Source organism: Mixophyes fleayi, chromosome 2, assembly GCF_038048845.1.
Source record: "Mixophyes fleayi isolate aMixFle1 chromosome 2, aMixFle1.hap1, whole genome shotgun sequence".
In the NCBI taxonomy this organism is placed as follows: Eukaryota; Metazoa; Chordata; class Amphibia; order Anura; family Limnodynastidae; genus Mixophyes; species Mixophyes fleayi.
In genome coordinates this window covers 7,908,150-7,924,914 of record NC_134403.1, presented here as the reverse complement: position 1 = coordinate 7,924,914, position 16,765 = coordinate 7,908,150, and the positions used below count along the sequence as shown (strand labels likewise).

The 16,765-nt window shown below is 41.7% G+C and overlaps 2 protein-coding genes across 3 annotated transcripts in view; one reads left to right on the top strand and one right to left on the bottom strand.

Annotated features, from left to right (window-relative positions):
• RHOG (ras homolog family member G) overlaps positions 1-6,514 on the top strand; it is a 35,178-nt gene extending 28,664 nt beyond the window's left edge. For both annotated transcript variants that reach the window (XM_075198403.1, XM_075198402.1), the window contains one exon: positions 2,129-6,514. In XM_075198403.1, coding sequence (XP_075054504.1) covers positions 2,152-2,727 — 576 coding nt within the window. In that variant the 5' untranslated portion in view covers positions 2,129-2,151 and the 3' untranslated portion in view covers positions 2,728-6,514. The remainder of the gene's footprint in view (positions 1-2,128) is intronic.
• PGAP2 (post-GPI attachment to proteins 2) overlaps positions 4,760-16,765 on the bottom strand; it is a 41,534-nt gene continuing 29,528 nt past the window's right edge. Inside the window, 1 exon segment of the mRNA XM_075197589.1 lies at positions 4,760-4,996. Within this exon segment, the coding sequence (XP_075053690.1) occupies positions 4,760-4,996 (237 nt within the window).

Sequence of the window (16,765 nt, the reverse complement as noted above, 5' to 3'; positions counted from 1 at the left end):
GACTGTACTAGAAAAATGACAGCTGGAATCTGGTTGCTATTGATAACAGAAACTTTTTTTTTTAGTTTTCATAAATAGTCCCTAAACTGTCAGCTTCTTTTATCCATTTCCACAATAAGGTTTCTGGCACCGCCCCCTTGTATTAATCCAGCCAATCATTCTGACCTGTGATGATTTACATCTCTGTGTACCACCCTCTTTGTTGCTCATTGATTCAAAGTAGAGAAGCTCCACCAGCTTGTATGAGATATATTGGTTTACATAGTAACATACATAGTAACATACATAGTAACATAGTTGATGAGGTTGAAAAAAGACACCAGTCCATCAAGTTCAACCTATTTTGGATCTCCTGCGATCCTGCACTTATATTTGAAATTGATCCAGAGTAAGCAACCGCCAATCTGTTTCAATTGTGAAAATCCCCCCAGACCCAATATTGCAGTCCTATTTTTACCCTTCATCCACTACTATCCTTCATTTTAATTAACGGTCGTATCCCTGAATACACTTTTTTCCGCATAAAATTTGTCTAACCCTTTCTTAAACATATCTATTGAAACTGCCATCCCAACCTTCCCTGGCAGTGAATTCCATATCTTGACTGCCCTTACTGTAAAGAACCTCTTCCTTTGCTGGTTGTGAAATTTCCTTTCCTCTAACCTTAGGGGGTGACTGCGTGTCCTGTGTATAGTTCTTGTGGTAAAAAGTTCCCATGAAAGTTCTCTGTATTGACCCTTAATGTATTTGTACATAGTTATCATATCTCCTCTTAGACGCCTCTTTTCTAAAGTAAACATGCCTAAACTGGCTAACCTTTCCTCATAACTTAATGACTCCATAACCTTTATCAATTTTGTCACCCTTCTCTAAACCCTTTCTAGTTCCAAATTATCTTTTTTATAGAGTGGTGCCCAGAACTGTACTGCATATTCAAGATGAGGTCTTACCAGTGATTTATACAGTGGCAAAATTACACTGACTTCCCTTGCATCTATGCCCCTTTTTATGCATGCCAATACTTTGTTTGCCCTTGCAGCTGCTGCTTGACATTGAGCACTATTGCTAAGTCTACTGTCTACGAGCACTCCCAAATCCTTTTCCATTATAGATTCTCCTAAATTATTTCTATTTAATTTATAGATTGCGTTCTTGTTTTTGATCCCTAAATGCATAACCTTACATTTATCTATGTTAAACCTCATATTTCATTTGGCCGCCCAATCCTCCAGTTTATTTAAGTCCCTCTGTAGAGAAGCTACATCTTGCTCTGATTTTATTACCTTACAGAGTTTAGTGTCATCTGCAAAAACAGAAACTTTACTCTCTAAACCATCACCAAGGTCATTAATAAATATATTAAAAAGGAGTGGCCCCAGCACGGAACCTTGAGGTACTCCACTTAAAACTTTTGACCAATTATAAAATGTTTCATTTATCACAACTCTCTGTTCCCTATTCTCTAACCAGTTTTCGATCCAAGTGCAAATGTTGTTTCCTAGACCCAGTTCCCTTATTTTGTAAATCAACCTCTTGTGTGGCACTGTATCAAAGGCCTTTGCAAAATCTAAGTAGACCACATCTACTGTGCTGCCCTGGTCTAAGTTCCCACTAACTTCCTCGTAGAAACTAATTAGATTAGTTTGACATGACCTATCCCTCACAAATGCATGCTGATTCCCACTAATAATCTTATTGTGCACCAAGTAATCCTGAATACTATCCCTTAATATACCTTCCAGTAGTTTCTCCACTATTGATGTCAGGCTTACAGGTCTATAATTAACTGGTTGTGATCTCGTCCCTTTTTTAAACAATGGCACCACATCTGCTATTTGCCAATCCCTTGGTACTGAGCCTGATGAGATTGAATCTATGAAAATTAAGAATAGCGGTCTAGCTATTTCTGAGCTTAGCTCCATAAGAACCCTTGGGTGTATGCCATCTGAACCTGGAGCTTTATTTTAATATTCTTCAGTTGCCTTTGGACCTTCACAATGGGGATGATACAATTTGTGTACTAGATTTATTTTTTTAGATTTTATATTAGTGGGTTTACTTGTTCTTTAAATAACCCAACAGATTTAGGTAGCCATGCTCATGTCTGATGTCCTCTCTCCTCTTCCAGGTTGCTAAGACACAACGGAGAAGATGCAGAGCATTAAGTGTGTGGTGGTCGGAGATGGAGCCGTGGGGAAGACCTGCCTTCTCATTTGCTATACGACTAACGCCTTCCCCAAAGAGTACATCCCCACGGTCTTCGACAATTACAGCGCTCAAAGTACGGTGGAGGGAAGAACTGTTAGCTTAAATCTGTGGGACACAGCAGGGCAGGAGGAATATGACCGACTACGGACACTTTCCTACCCCCAGACCAATGTCTTTATCATCTGCTTCTCCATTGCTAGTCCTCCATCCTATGAAAATGTAAAGCACAAGTGGTATCCAGAAGTGGGCCACCACTGCCCGAATGTGCCTATCCTCTTGGTGGGGACTAAGAAGGATCTGAGGAATAACCCTGATGTCATCAAAAAGCTGAAGGAGCAGAACCAGTCACTGATCACCTACCAGCAAGGCGTCAGCCTGTCCAAGCACATCCAAGCCGTCAAGTACATGGAGTGCTCCGCTCTGAACCATGACGGCATCAAAGAAGTCTTTATGGAATCAGTGAAAGCTGTTCTCAACCCAGCCCCAGTCAAAAAGAAGAGCCCGTGCTTCATATTGTGAACAGGGAATAACTTCAGGAGTAAGCCCCCATAATGTTCTTGGTCCACACAATCTCACCTTTGAAAGTGCTGAAAAAATGGTGGACTATGGAGCCTCTGTAACCAATAAATAATGTAAATGTGTATTCTGTGGTATTAAAACTTCACAAGTTCCCCAGTTATTATCCTCATTAGACCCAAGTCTGACCTGGACCTATCTTAGACATGTCCTGTAATGGAGACTCCAGAAGTTCTGGTAGATCTGTTCCTTGTTATTTCCCCGTTGGACCCAAGATTCATGACTTTTTTTTAGGTTTAGTGAAGTTCAGCAAAAGCTCGGACTGCTGCGTTCACGTCTTGTTGGACACGATCCTTCGTACCTCATTGCACATCCAGAAAATGAAACTATGAAGACGTTGATTATTTTCCCCTTTGTCAAGTTCTTGGGGATTCACAATTCGGCAGTGAAGCTCTCTGATGGCATTATACAAATTATCATTATTTTTATGGAGTAACGTATAATTTAGACTTACAATGTAGGATTGTTTAACCTTTTTGCTGTTTTGTATGCACCAGTTGCAATGCAAGAAGTCTGAGTACTTGGATTTTTTTTAATTGTGGACCTGCAGATATTAGCTGGTGGAGAATTAGAGCGCGCAGTCCAGGCTACGTGTAAGGAAGAAGATTCGCCTGCCTGTAAGAACAGCCCATTATTTCGGCTTTACACCCTTTGTGAAAGCAGAAGCATTAGGTCAGACCTCCATAATCCCTTCTCTGTCATATTAATAAAATTAGCATGAGATAGGTAAGGAATCCTTTGGACATGGTAAAAGACATTTCAATATTTCATGTAAAAACTGAGAATAATACAAATGATTTAAGTGAAGAGAAATAAAAGGACTTTTAAGTACTTAAAATCCAATATCTCACCATATGGGAGATTAATAGATGGAGAGCTACCAAATGAGAAAACTCACATTGTTCCCCCCTTTGTATTTAGCCATCGGTGTTGATTTTGATTCGTTAAACACATTATTGGCTTCATTTTATGTACTCTACTCCAAAGTAACACTCAATAATTGCAAAAGATAAAACACATCTGATTCTCAGAGCCATGGATTCAGGAAGCTGTTTTTGATTTTTGTCATTGTTATTAATTGGAGGTAGTAGTAGTGTAGACTATAAACAAACTTCGAGACCATGAGCTCTGCAGCCGTAGTTTAAATTGTCAGTTCACAATGACAATTATCCATAGGGTCCAGCAGTCACCATATCTGGAGAGAAAGGTCATCTGTCCTTTACCTTGTAACTACTCGTGGGGTAAAGCTAAGTGTCTTGCTGACTTTATGCAACTGAACAACTCTTTCTCCAAATGAATAAAACAAGCTTACTTGGCTCCAACGTCTAAGGGTTGGAGTAAAGCACATTCTGTAAGCCGGTGAGGGTAAATAGAGTGTGTGACCTGTGTACATACTCGTTGAGGTTGTCTGCGCAGAGATTATGTTCATCATGTTCTCCGCACTTGTGTAGAAAAACTCCATGTAGACTTAAGTGGCTTCCCCTGTAGTGGACCTCAAGTGAGGTGGCCAAAGTGAAGAAAAGTTAATTTAGAGGATGAAGAATTTGCTTTATGTGTGAACATTTTCAGATTGCTAAATTTTGTTTTGCCAGTACCCTGAATTGCTTTTACATTTAGTATTTATATTTTATAACAATAAGAGAAGCTGACCCCCTCCTTCGTAAATGAACGTACTCAACATCCCTCCAGACAGCTACATTCAAATGATGGACAGACCGAAGTACAGGTCACAGACTTCCAGTACATGACCTTTAGAGAATATAAAGAGTGAAATGGGATCTTGGTACATGTAGCACTTGCATTATGTAATTGGGGTTTTATTACTTGTATGACACATCATCTTCGTGACCTGTTCGTTTTCAACCACTATTTATGCAGAAGTAATAAGAGAAGTTTCATAATTCAACATTTAGCACAGAAGAGAGGAAGTTAGGGTGTATTCTGCCATAAATGTGAGCTGTTTTGTGATTAAGAGTTAAAGATCTGGTATAGAAGTTTGAGCTGTCCTCATCTTACACATGTTCTGTAACGGAGACTGCAGAAGCTCTGGTAGAGTAGGCTGACCTGCACCTATCTTAGACATGTCTTGTAGTGGAGACTCCAGTAGCTCTGGTATAGAAGTCTGAACTGGACCTATCTTAGACATGTCCTGTATTGGAGACTCCAGAAGCTCTGGTAGAGAAGTCTGACCTGGATCTATCTTAGACATGTCCTGTAATGGACACTTCAGAAGCTCTGGTAGAGAAGTCTGACCTGGACCTACCTTAGACATGTCCCATAGTGGAGACTCCAGAAGCTCTGGTCTGATCTGGACCTATCTTAGACATGTCCTGTAGTGGAGACTCCAGTAGCTCTGGTAGAGAAGTCTGACCTGGACCTATCTTAGATATATCCTGTAGTGGAGACTCCAGAAGCCCTGGTAGAGAAGTCTGCCTAGACCTCTATTAGGTATGTCCTGTAGTGGAGACTCCAGAAGCTCTGGTAGAGAAGACTGACCTGCACCTATCTTAGGTATGTCCTGTAGTGGAGACTCCAGAAGCTCTGGTAGAGAAGTCTGACCTGGATCTATCTTAGACATGTCCTGTAGTAGAGACTCCAGAAGCTCTGGTAGATCTGTTCCTTGTTATCTTTATTTCAAATACTGTATATATCTTACAACTAAAACCTAGAGACCTAGCATAAACTAATATTTTATAATATTTTCACAATGAATAATAGTTTCCATACAGCCCAATGTGATTTATACAAATACAAGTTTTCCTGATTTTTAAAAAATGTTACCAAATAAAAGTACTTAAATTGCTAAACACTGCCATTTATAGAAAACGCAAGTGCCCTGTTATCTGCAATTCATGCTACACCGGGTTTTCTCTGTGACCTACTTAGCCGGCTCACAAATAACACTTTATGTTATGTGAAATTAAGTTATGGTTAATATGTACAAGTTAGTAGTACCACTTTCTTTAGAGAGATCATCATGGATACTCTCGACCAGAAAATTCTGCAGAATGGCCATATAATGGTATGAATTGCCCATACCGCTCACATATATGTGTGAGTAAGATGTGAGAGAGCAATCTGATGATGAATTCAGCTCTACTTATTGGTTTCTGATGGACTAAACCAGCATTGTGTTATATCATCTCTGCAGTAAAGGTGCCCTCACACCATGACTTGTTCTCCCTGTGCAATCAAGCAATGAGATCTTCCAGTTATCACTACGTGTGGCTCGCACTCAATGCAGTGTAGTTGAAGAGATCGTATAGAAACATGATTGTCCACGTTTGATCACTTGGATCCCCCAGAACATGAATAATTGTACGGTTGTCTGTGTGAGCAGATTTTATGTTGATAGGGTTTCTGGACATGCTCAAAATATCAGTTTTATTATATTTAGATACTGCTGTGTGTACAAACCTTTCAACTTAGTTCAAGAAATTTAACCTTATATTTATGACATATGTAAGAAGACCTCTGTTGTCATCTAATCCTCTCCTCTGGGTTAGGTGACGGTAGCTGCAGTGTCCGGTGTGAGGGGTATATGTCTGTCTCAGTTGGTGTCAGTATGGTATGACGCTTCTCCTATGCCGCAGTACTGGGAGGTTACTGTGGAAACTGCCGGCATCCAGGCAGAGGACTGTTGTTGACTGATGGTTTTGCTTATGTTTATGCGTCAGAATATTTTCTGCGATGTATAACGTTATATCTGAGAATAAAAGCTAAAAACTAAGCTCTTCTTGTACATTGTATTGACTATCTGAAGTGTGTCCCACTGACAGACCTTCCATGCCCCCTTGAACTGGACTATACTACTCTGTGTTAATCTAATAATTTAACTGGTCAAATGCGATCAGTGAACTCTGGGAATAGAGGGCCAGAATGTCTGTATTCCCTGGTCTAAAATAATGAAAAGTTCCAAGGCAAACATTGCTATGAGCATATTGTGAAAAGGTCTATAGGGGGATAAAGAGCAGGGTAACATAATTTAGGCAACTATTACAGACAGACATATACTGAAAGCACTGCTATATGATACATTGTTACAGATACATCCAGGTCACACTGCTGTGTGTTACATTGTTACAGATACATCCAGGTCACACTGCTGTGTGTTACATTGTTACAGATACATTCAGGTCACACTGCTATATGTTACATTGTTACAGATACATCCAGGTCACACTGCTATATGTTACATTGTTACAGATACATCCAGGTCACACTGCTATATGTTACATTGTTACAGATACATAGAGGTCACACTGCTATGTGTTACATTGTTAGTTACATCTAGGTCACACTGCTATATGTTACATTGTTACAGATACATCCAGGTCACACTGCTATATGTTATATTGTTACAGATACATAGAGGTCACACTGCTATATGTTACATTGTTACAGATACATAGAGGTCACACTGCTATGTGTTACATTGTTAGTTACATCCAGGTCACACTGCTGTGTGTTACATTGTTACAGATACATCCAGGTCACACTGCTATATGTTACATTGTTACAGATACATACAGGTCACACTGCTATATGATACATTATTACAGATACATCCAGGTCACACTGCTATATGTTACATTGTTACAGATACATAGAGGTCACACTGCTGTGTGTTACATTGTTACAGATACATCCAGGTCACACAGCTATATGTTACATTGTTACAGTTACATCCAGGTCATACTGCTATATGTTACATTGTTACAGATACATAGAGGTCACACTGCTATGTGTTACATTGTTAGTTACATCCAGGTCACACAGCTATATGTTACATTATTACAGATACATCCAGGTCACACTGCTATATGTTACATTGTTACAGATACATAGAGGTCACACTGCTGTGTGTTACATTGTTACAGATACATCCAGGTCACACAGCTATATGTTACATTGTTACAGTTACATCCAGGTCACACTGCTATATGTTACATTGTTACAGATACATAGAGGTCACACTGCTATGAGTTACATTGTTAGTTACATCCAGGTCACACAGCTATATGATACATTGTTACAGATACATCCAGGTCACACTGCTATATGTTACATTGTTACAGATACATCCAGGTCACACTGCTATATGTTACATTGTTACAGATACATAGAGGTCACACTGCTATGTGTTACATTGTTAGTTACATCCAGGTCACACTGCTATATGTTACATTGTTACAGATAATCTTGGTCACACAGCTATATGATACATTGTTACAGATACATCCAGGTCACACTGCTATATGTTACATTGTTACAGATACATAGAGGTCACACTGCTATGTGTTACATTGTTAGTTATATCCAGGTCACATTGCTATATGTTACATTGTTACAGATAATCTTGGTCACACAGCTATATGATACATTGTTACAGATACATACAGGTCACACTGCTATATGTTACATTGTTACAGATACATCCAGGTCACACTGCTATATGTTACATTGTTAGTTACATCCAGGTCACACAGCTATATGTTACATTATTACAGATACATAGAGGTCACACTGCTATATGTTACATTGTTAGTTACATCCAGGTCACACTGCTAGGTGTTACATTGTTAGTTACATCCAGGTCACACAGCTATATGATACATTGTTACAGATACATCCAGGTCACACTGCTATATGTTACATTGTTACAGATACATCCAGGTCACACTGCTATATGTTACATTGTTACAGATACTTAGAGGTCACACTGCTATGTGTTACATTGTTAGTTACATCCAGGTCACACTGCTATATGTTACATTGTTACAGATAATCTTGGTCACACAGCTATATGATACATTGTTACAGATACATACAGGTGACACTGCTATATGTTACATTGTTACAGATACATCCAGGTCACACTGCTATATGTTACATTGTTACAGATACATAGAGGTCACACTGCTATGTGTTACATTGTTAGTTACATCCAGGTCACACTGCTATATGTTACATTGTTACAGATAATCTTGGTCACACAGCTATATGATACATTGTTACAGATACATACAGGTCACACTGCTATATGTTACATTGTTACAGATACATCCAGGTCACACTGCTATATGTTACATTGTTAGTTACATCCAGGTCACACAGCTATATGTTACATTGTTACAGATACATAGAGGTCACACTGCTTGGTGTTACATTGTTAGTTACATCCAGGTCACACTGCTATATGTTACATTGTTACAGATACATAGAGGTCACACTGCTAGGTGTTACATTGTTAGTTACATCCAGGTCACACTGCTATATGTTACATTGTTACAGATACATACAGGTCACACTGCTATATGTTACATTGTTACAGATACATCCAGGTCACACTGCTATATGTTACATTGTTACAGATACATCCGGGTCACACTGCTATATGTTACATTATTACAGATACATAGAAGTCACACTGCTATATGTTACATTGTTACAGATACATCCAGGTGACACTGCTATATGTTACATTGTTACAGATACATCCAGGTCACACTGCTATATGTTACATTGTTACAGATACATCCAGGTCACACTGCTATATGTTACATTGTTACAGATACATCCAGGTCACACTGCTATATGTTACATTGTTACAGATACATAGAGGTCACACTGCTATGTGTTACATTGTTAGTTACATCTAGGTCACATTGCTATATGTTACATTGTTACAGATACATCCAGGTCACACTGCTATATGTTACATTGTTACAGATACATCCAGGTCACATTGCTATATGTTACATTGTTACAGATACATCCAGGTCACACTGCTATATGTTACATTGTTACAGATACATACAGGTCACACTGCTATATGTTACATTGTTACAGATACATAGAGGTCACACTATTATACGCTACATTGTAACATTGTTACAGATAGAATATATAGAAGATATACAGGTAGAAGAACAGATTTTTTAATGAATACGCAGTAAAATAAAGACAGAAGGACATATTTCCTTATTAATGACTACAGTGTAATGTATAGGTAGAAGGACAGGTTTATTAATGAATATAGTATAATATACAGACAGACAGATTTATTGATAAGTATAGTATAATATAGAGATAGACATAAGTATAGTGTAATGTACATGTTGAGCTCTTAGAATAGAACAGAGGACCCCTGGGAGTGGTCCGGGAACCCTCTGTCAGTGCACCGTCCTCTATAGACCGGACAGACAGGGCACCGCAGTATTTACACACCCGGGAACCAGACGTTTGTCTTTACTGCGATTTCTGGTGAGATGGAAAAAAAGGAACCTTGTAATTGTGTCACTTACTGGCTGATTGCCGACATCATCAGGATCTATCACAACCAAGCTCGATGCAAATACCCCCCCCCTCCGTCATGTAGTCATGGCCCTGATGTGACGGTTGCGGCTCAGCTGCTGACACAGAGCTCATTGTACTGGACACCCGCATGTGATTTTACTAACAAATGTGGTATTGATGTGGCTGGAAGTGATGGGGATAAGATCTAACGTGTCAGCATGTAATTAACCTCTGGAGCACTGCAGGGAGCTGCGATATGTCATCATCATGCTGGGACCACGCGTACTGGAAACACTGGGGGCTTCATATAGAGCTACCAGCACATCCAGCCACAAGGTGCAAATTTGCACTTATTATTTGCGTACTGACTTGTTTTGCATAAACACCGGCGCAGTGGTGGAACTACCATTGGTGCAGCAGGTGCTGTGCATGGGGGCCCATGGAGATAATGGGGCCCTCTGAGGGTTGGGGGCTCCGGTCCCCTCCCCCTCGCCTCCCTCCACCGGAGCCCGCAGTTCTGCCTCTGCCGGACAGCTTCAGTGTTACACTGAGATTCAGAATTCAGCTAGGACACGTCCCCTCCTATCTCTGTCCGTACATTTACATTCGTCCCCCTCCTGCAGGGAGCTGGAATACCCCATGGCTCTAAGTGAGGTCATATATGTACTACGGGTATCAGGGTGCCAGCTGGTATTTTGACAATGGGGAAAATGTAATTTATGTATTTTCATATAGAGGGTCTGATTCAGAATGAGACGTGCGCCTGCTTGCGTAGGGTATTTTTTAGTTTTTTTGCACTACACACGCTCAAAAAGTGACCACAGTCAACTGCGACTTTGTTTAGCTGCGACTCCTTACACCTGGAGATTCATGACGGGGGAGGGAAGGGCTGTTCTAATGTAGGCAGTGGACAGTGGGGGCGCGTAGGAGCAATTGTGCCCGGATACAGACTGGACGTAGTCGCTGATACGGCTGAAAAAGCTGCTCTATTTGCGGGTGGTTAGGGGCAGGGGTAAGTAGCGGATGATGATGATGACGAACCCACGAACCTCTCGTAATTAGGGGTTTGCGAATAATTCACAGGCGCTTACTAAGACTTTAGTAGCTGCTCGGTCGTAGATTCGGCTTTGGCGAACGAGTTGTACCTAAGAGAAAAAAATAAAATATTTTTTTTGTGCTCATGTTGGGAAGTTGTTCCTGCTGTTATAGATTATTCAATTATAATGATGCTTCATAGTAATTGTATTCGCATCATATAAAACAATAGATTTTTGTTCATGTTCACAAGTTGGACGTCACTGTCTGTTGTCAGCAGACACATTTATTACTCATTCAGACCTGGGCGCATCTTCATCTCTGAATACGGCGCACACATACAGACACCTGTGTGCGTCTTTTTCTATCACAGATCACGCTTGCGTTCCGCTCTGCATCAGACCCAGAGTGTATGTGCCATGAAATGGAACGAAAATACAAATAGAATGGGATGGACTAAGAAAAAAAATATCATGATGCAAAAACTAAAATAATCACATGGTATAAACCGGCTCTTGGTACAATAAACTGGTGAACTGATCATTCTGGAGTTCAAAGCAATGAGGCAAAGGTGTCGGTAATCTTCACGTAGCGGACAAGCATACATGAACATTTGCCCCACAGACTTAGAGACAGTACATGCAGTGTTGGACTGGGGCATGAAGGGCCCACCTGGGGACTGCAAAGCTAGGGGCCCACCAGAGGGGGTGTGGCCAGCCATCATAGAGGAGAGACCAGACACTAGAGGGGGAGTGGTCAGCCCACAAAGGACAGCTCGAATTATCACAAAGATCCAATATAACTTTGACATAACTACGACATGGAGAAGTTCCACATCTTCATTAGCTCCTATTATGGTTCAAGTGGCATGAGTATATTACTGCCGGTGTGGGCACAGCTCAGGGTGCCGCTTCCTCTTCTTCACCCGTTCCCTCACCCGCGGCCATAATCGAATCCCCTCAACCTGATTGAGGTGTTATCTGCAGTATCCTCATCAGTGTACAGAACTTTCCTCCCTTAATGTACTCGTTAACTTTATTGTGTTCTTCTGTATGTTTGTTTGTCCCTTTCAATGTGATTGTGCCATTCTACTTGAGTAACACCCCCCCACAATTGCGTGGGGATTTCCTGTGTACCCCTGTTTTATCTCCCTTTTTTGCTTTCTGTACCCACCTATTTGCCTTTGAAAAGTTCAATAAAAATAATTGATGCTAAAAAGAAAAATCTCGGCAGAAGCACAATACAGAACATGGGCATTATGTACACAATAAGCTGAAACTTTTAAAAATGTGAAATATTTAAATATATGCTTGTTTATACCAGATGTTCCATAAAAGTTTAACAATGGATGGTGCCCCAAATAAAGGAGGATCAGGAAAGTAATCCGAAAATCAGGGAGTAAAGCAGAACTGACGCTCTTTTACACTACTTTCAGATATTTCAGGTCATTGAGCTAGTGTCAGACCAGCAGGTGTGGTAGTGTCAGCTGAGCTGTACTCTGCAACATCCACAAATCTAGGACAGGTCAGTTTGGTAGGGAGATTTGGGTACAGCTGTGGTGTTACTCATGGGCTCCAGGCCACGAGGGGGTAGTGCACAGAGACGAATCCACGTTAATCAAGTTTCAGTTTTTAAAGGTTTCACAGACATTTTTAAAAGATGCGTTCAAGATTTGGGCTGGGACGGGGTGAGATTCGTCATTCGTTCTTTCAGAATAGATGCAGCAACATCAGCAGCCAGGGAGAGGTGCTAAGTCCAGGAAAAGTTGGAGCTGACCTGTGTAGTGGGAGAAACACCAACCTGGTGTGACCCCTCCCCCTTGTGGCTATACCTGGGGACATGAAGGTACAATGGGTACATATCACATACTTGCCAACTTTCTAAAGTTGGCTTCCGGGAGCCTGCCGGGGTAGGTGGGCGTGATGGGGCGAGACTCCAAAATTTGCGGCCTTTTGGACCCGCCCTCGTGACGTAATGACGCAAACACGTCATTTTACAGCAGGGGGCAGGGCCAAATGCCACGATACACGGTGAATTGCGGCGTTTTGGACCTAATACTGCCCCCTTCACTAGGAAGTGGGCAGATCCAGGAGATTGCCACACTCTCCCGGGAGTCCTTGAGACTCACGCAAAATGCAGGAGTCTCCTGGACATTCTGGGAGAGTTGGCAAGTATGACATATCATCAAACAGGCCGTCCACATGACGTAAATGAAAGCGTGATTCATCAGACCGGGTCACCTTTTTCCATTGCTCCATGCTCCAGTTCTGGAGCTCACATGGCTATTACAGGCGCTTTCAGTGATGGACAAGCGTCAATATGGACCCCACAATTCATAAATTAATGGTGCCTCCTCTTATGCTATGGAAGGCAGCATGCAGTTTGAGCTATTTATCCTACTATAAGCAGATCTAAAAAAAAATGCCTTTTTTTCCTGGAGATTTTGTCAATCCCAGGGCCGCAGAGAGGGGGAGAACAGGTTCAAAGTAATGGGGTCTGGAGCTGACCTGTGTAGTGGGAGAAACCACCAACCTGGTGTGACCCCTCAAACCCAGTCCTCAAGGGCAACAGGTCATGTTTTCAAGATTTCTGTCTGTAGAAAAGGTGGTATATTTACTTATCCAGAAAAACAGATGAACTCTCCTGTGCATGATTAAAGAAATGCAGAAAACATGAACTGTCGGTAGCTCTTGCGGACTGGGTTTGAGCAGGGCAGCCAATAGAAATTCCTGGCCCTGGTACAGCAACTTCCTGGGGCTACTTCCATAGCCACTGAAGGGGGAGGGGTCACCTCTGACTTACAAGTGTTTAGCAACACAATGAAAGAAGAACTGTAGATTGTTTTGCGCTAAATTGTCACAGTCGGTGGATGCTTCAGTCCTCATGGGAGGGGACTATTTTCCTCCATGTGGTCATTGTGTGAATACAGATGTGATCATTCCTTGTCTTATACCAGTCTGCGAGCCTTTATTTGGTTACCTTGTGGCAGCCGTCTCTGACCAACATTGGGTTTCATTCTGCGTTAACGCAGTGTTGGGGCAGTTTATCATTTCCCTTATATACTGTAATGAAGGTATCCTCCCACTTTAACTGAAATAATGCTGACTATTGGATACTTGTAATAATTAGGATATTTGTCAGTTGCTGTGAAATACCTGTGATTACTTAAGGCTAATTATGGGGATATTTTTGATGATGAGAAAAGAAAGGAAAAGAGTACACATAAATATATATATATATATATATATATATATATATATATATATATATATATACATACATACACTGTGTAACTATACTACATTGGGCGACGCCTTCCGTCCACAAAGTGTGTAATGTGAGAAGTTGTGTTGGCACCAACAGGAAATTACTCATATTATAGAAAAGTATCTCTAAATAGACTGTAAACTGATATAAAAACAGATCAAAGTTATATGATTATATGTGTTTTTTTTAAAAATGTTCATTACATAACAGGTTTTCATGAAGTGGACAGAACCAACACCAAATCACGGGATGGGTCCCTCTATAAATAGTCACCATTTTTTTTGTGAATTCCTCTTTTGATAACCGCACCATTAGCTGCTATTAATATATTCCTTTTTGTGCAAAAAGTATATATACATACTTTAATAAATATTTATATATTGCTGAGAATCAACACTGGTCAACATTATATTCAACATTATTAAGCATTGGAGTGGCCGATACAAAGCCATCCAGTTACTTTTTTATTTATACTTGTAATGACTTGTGTTTAGCTTCTATAACTGACTAAGGTTTTTGAGTATGTTTATGTCCAGGTATGGGATGGTTTATTTGGCCGATTTAATTGCTAGATCTCTGGCCAATTTAGGCTGTGTGTGACCCACCTCAAATATAGTGCTGTAGATTTGTTGAAGCTTACTTTAAAGCCACATATTATTAATTTTATCTATTAGAGTAAATGAGTCCAGCCAGCAGAACAGATTGAATCCAGGTCCAGTCCTGAGGAACAGAGAGAGTCTAGGTCCATCTCTGAGGAACAGAGGGAGTCCTAGTCCAGTCCTGAGGAAGAGAGAGAGTCCAGGCCCAGTCCTGAGGAAGAGAGAGAGTCCAGGCCCAGTCCGGAAGAACAGAAAGAGTCCAGGTTCAGTCCCGAGGAACAGATGGAGTGCAGGTCCAGTCCTGAAAAACAGATGGAGTCCAAGACCAGTCCTGAGGAAAAGAGGGAACCCAGGTCCATCTCTGAGGAACAGAGGGAGTCCAGGTCCAGTCCTAAAGAACAGAAGGAGTCCAGGTCCATCTCTGAAGAACAGAGGGAGTCCAGGTCCAGTCCTGAGGAACAGAGGGAGTCCAGGTCCATTCCTGAGGAACAGAAGGTGTCCAGGTCCATCTCGAAGAACAGAGGGAGTCCAGGTCCAGTCCTGAGGAACAGAAAGAGTCCAGGTCCATCTCTGAAGGACAGAGGGAGTCCAGGTCCAGTCCTGAGGAACAGAGGCAGTCCAGGTCCATTCCTGAGGAACAGAAGGAGTCCAGGTCCAGTCCTGAGGAACAGAAGGAGTCCAGGTCCATCTCTGAAGAACAGAGGGAGTCCATGTCCAGTCCTAGGAGCAGATGGAGTCCAGGTTCAGTCCTGAGGAACAGAGAGAGAGAGAGAGCGAGAGAGAGAGAGAGTCCAGGTCCAGTCCTGAGGAACAGAGAGAGTCCAGGCCCAGTCCTGAGGAACAAAGGGAGTCCAGGTCCATCCCTCAGGAACAGAGAGAAAGTCCAAGTCCAGTCCTGAGGAACAGAGGGAGTCCAGGTCCAGTCCTGAGGAACAGAGGGATTCCAGGTCCATCCCTGAGGAACAGAGAGAGTCCAGGTCCAGTCCTGAGGAACAGAGGGAGTCCAGGTCCATCTCTGAAGAACAGAGGGAGTCCAGGTCCATCCCTGAGGAACAGAGGGAGTCCAGGTCCATCCCTGAGGAACAGAGGGAGTCCAGGTCCATCCCTGAGGAACAGAGGGAGTCCAGGTCCATCCCTGAGGAACAGAGAGAGTCCAGGTCCAGTCCTGAGGAACAAAGGGAGTCCAGGTCCATCTCTGAAGATCAGAGGGTGTCCAGGTCCAGCCTAGTGTTTCAGGGAGAGACTGTAGTTGTTCCAGTTGTTTGCAGATTGTCCTGTTGCCTTTCCATTGTTCCAGGATCCTTCTGCTGCTATTGCTAATACTACAACTCTATTACCACTCAGAGTGGAGTCATCGGAGAACAATCCAGGCCTTTCATATGTGTTTAAAGATCCCTCCAGGTTTTCAGAACTGGTCAGTGTCTGATGGAGTCTTGAGTAACCTGCCATACACTGCACCGCAGCACACCCGGAGCCATCAGCCTATTTATGTCTGAGACTTGGTGATATATTTACTAAACTGCGGGCTGAAAAAGTGGAGATGTTCCCTATAACAACCAATCAGATTCTAGTTATCATTTATTTAGTACATTCTACAAAATGACAGCTAGAATCTGATGAGAGTTATAGCAGCCACTAATTCCACAGCGCTGTACAGAGAACTCACTCACATCAGTCCCTGCCCCATTGGGGCTTACAGTCTAAATTCCCTAACACACACACACACATGGACATACACACTAGGGTAAATTTGATAGCAGCCATCTAACCTACTAGTATGT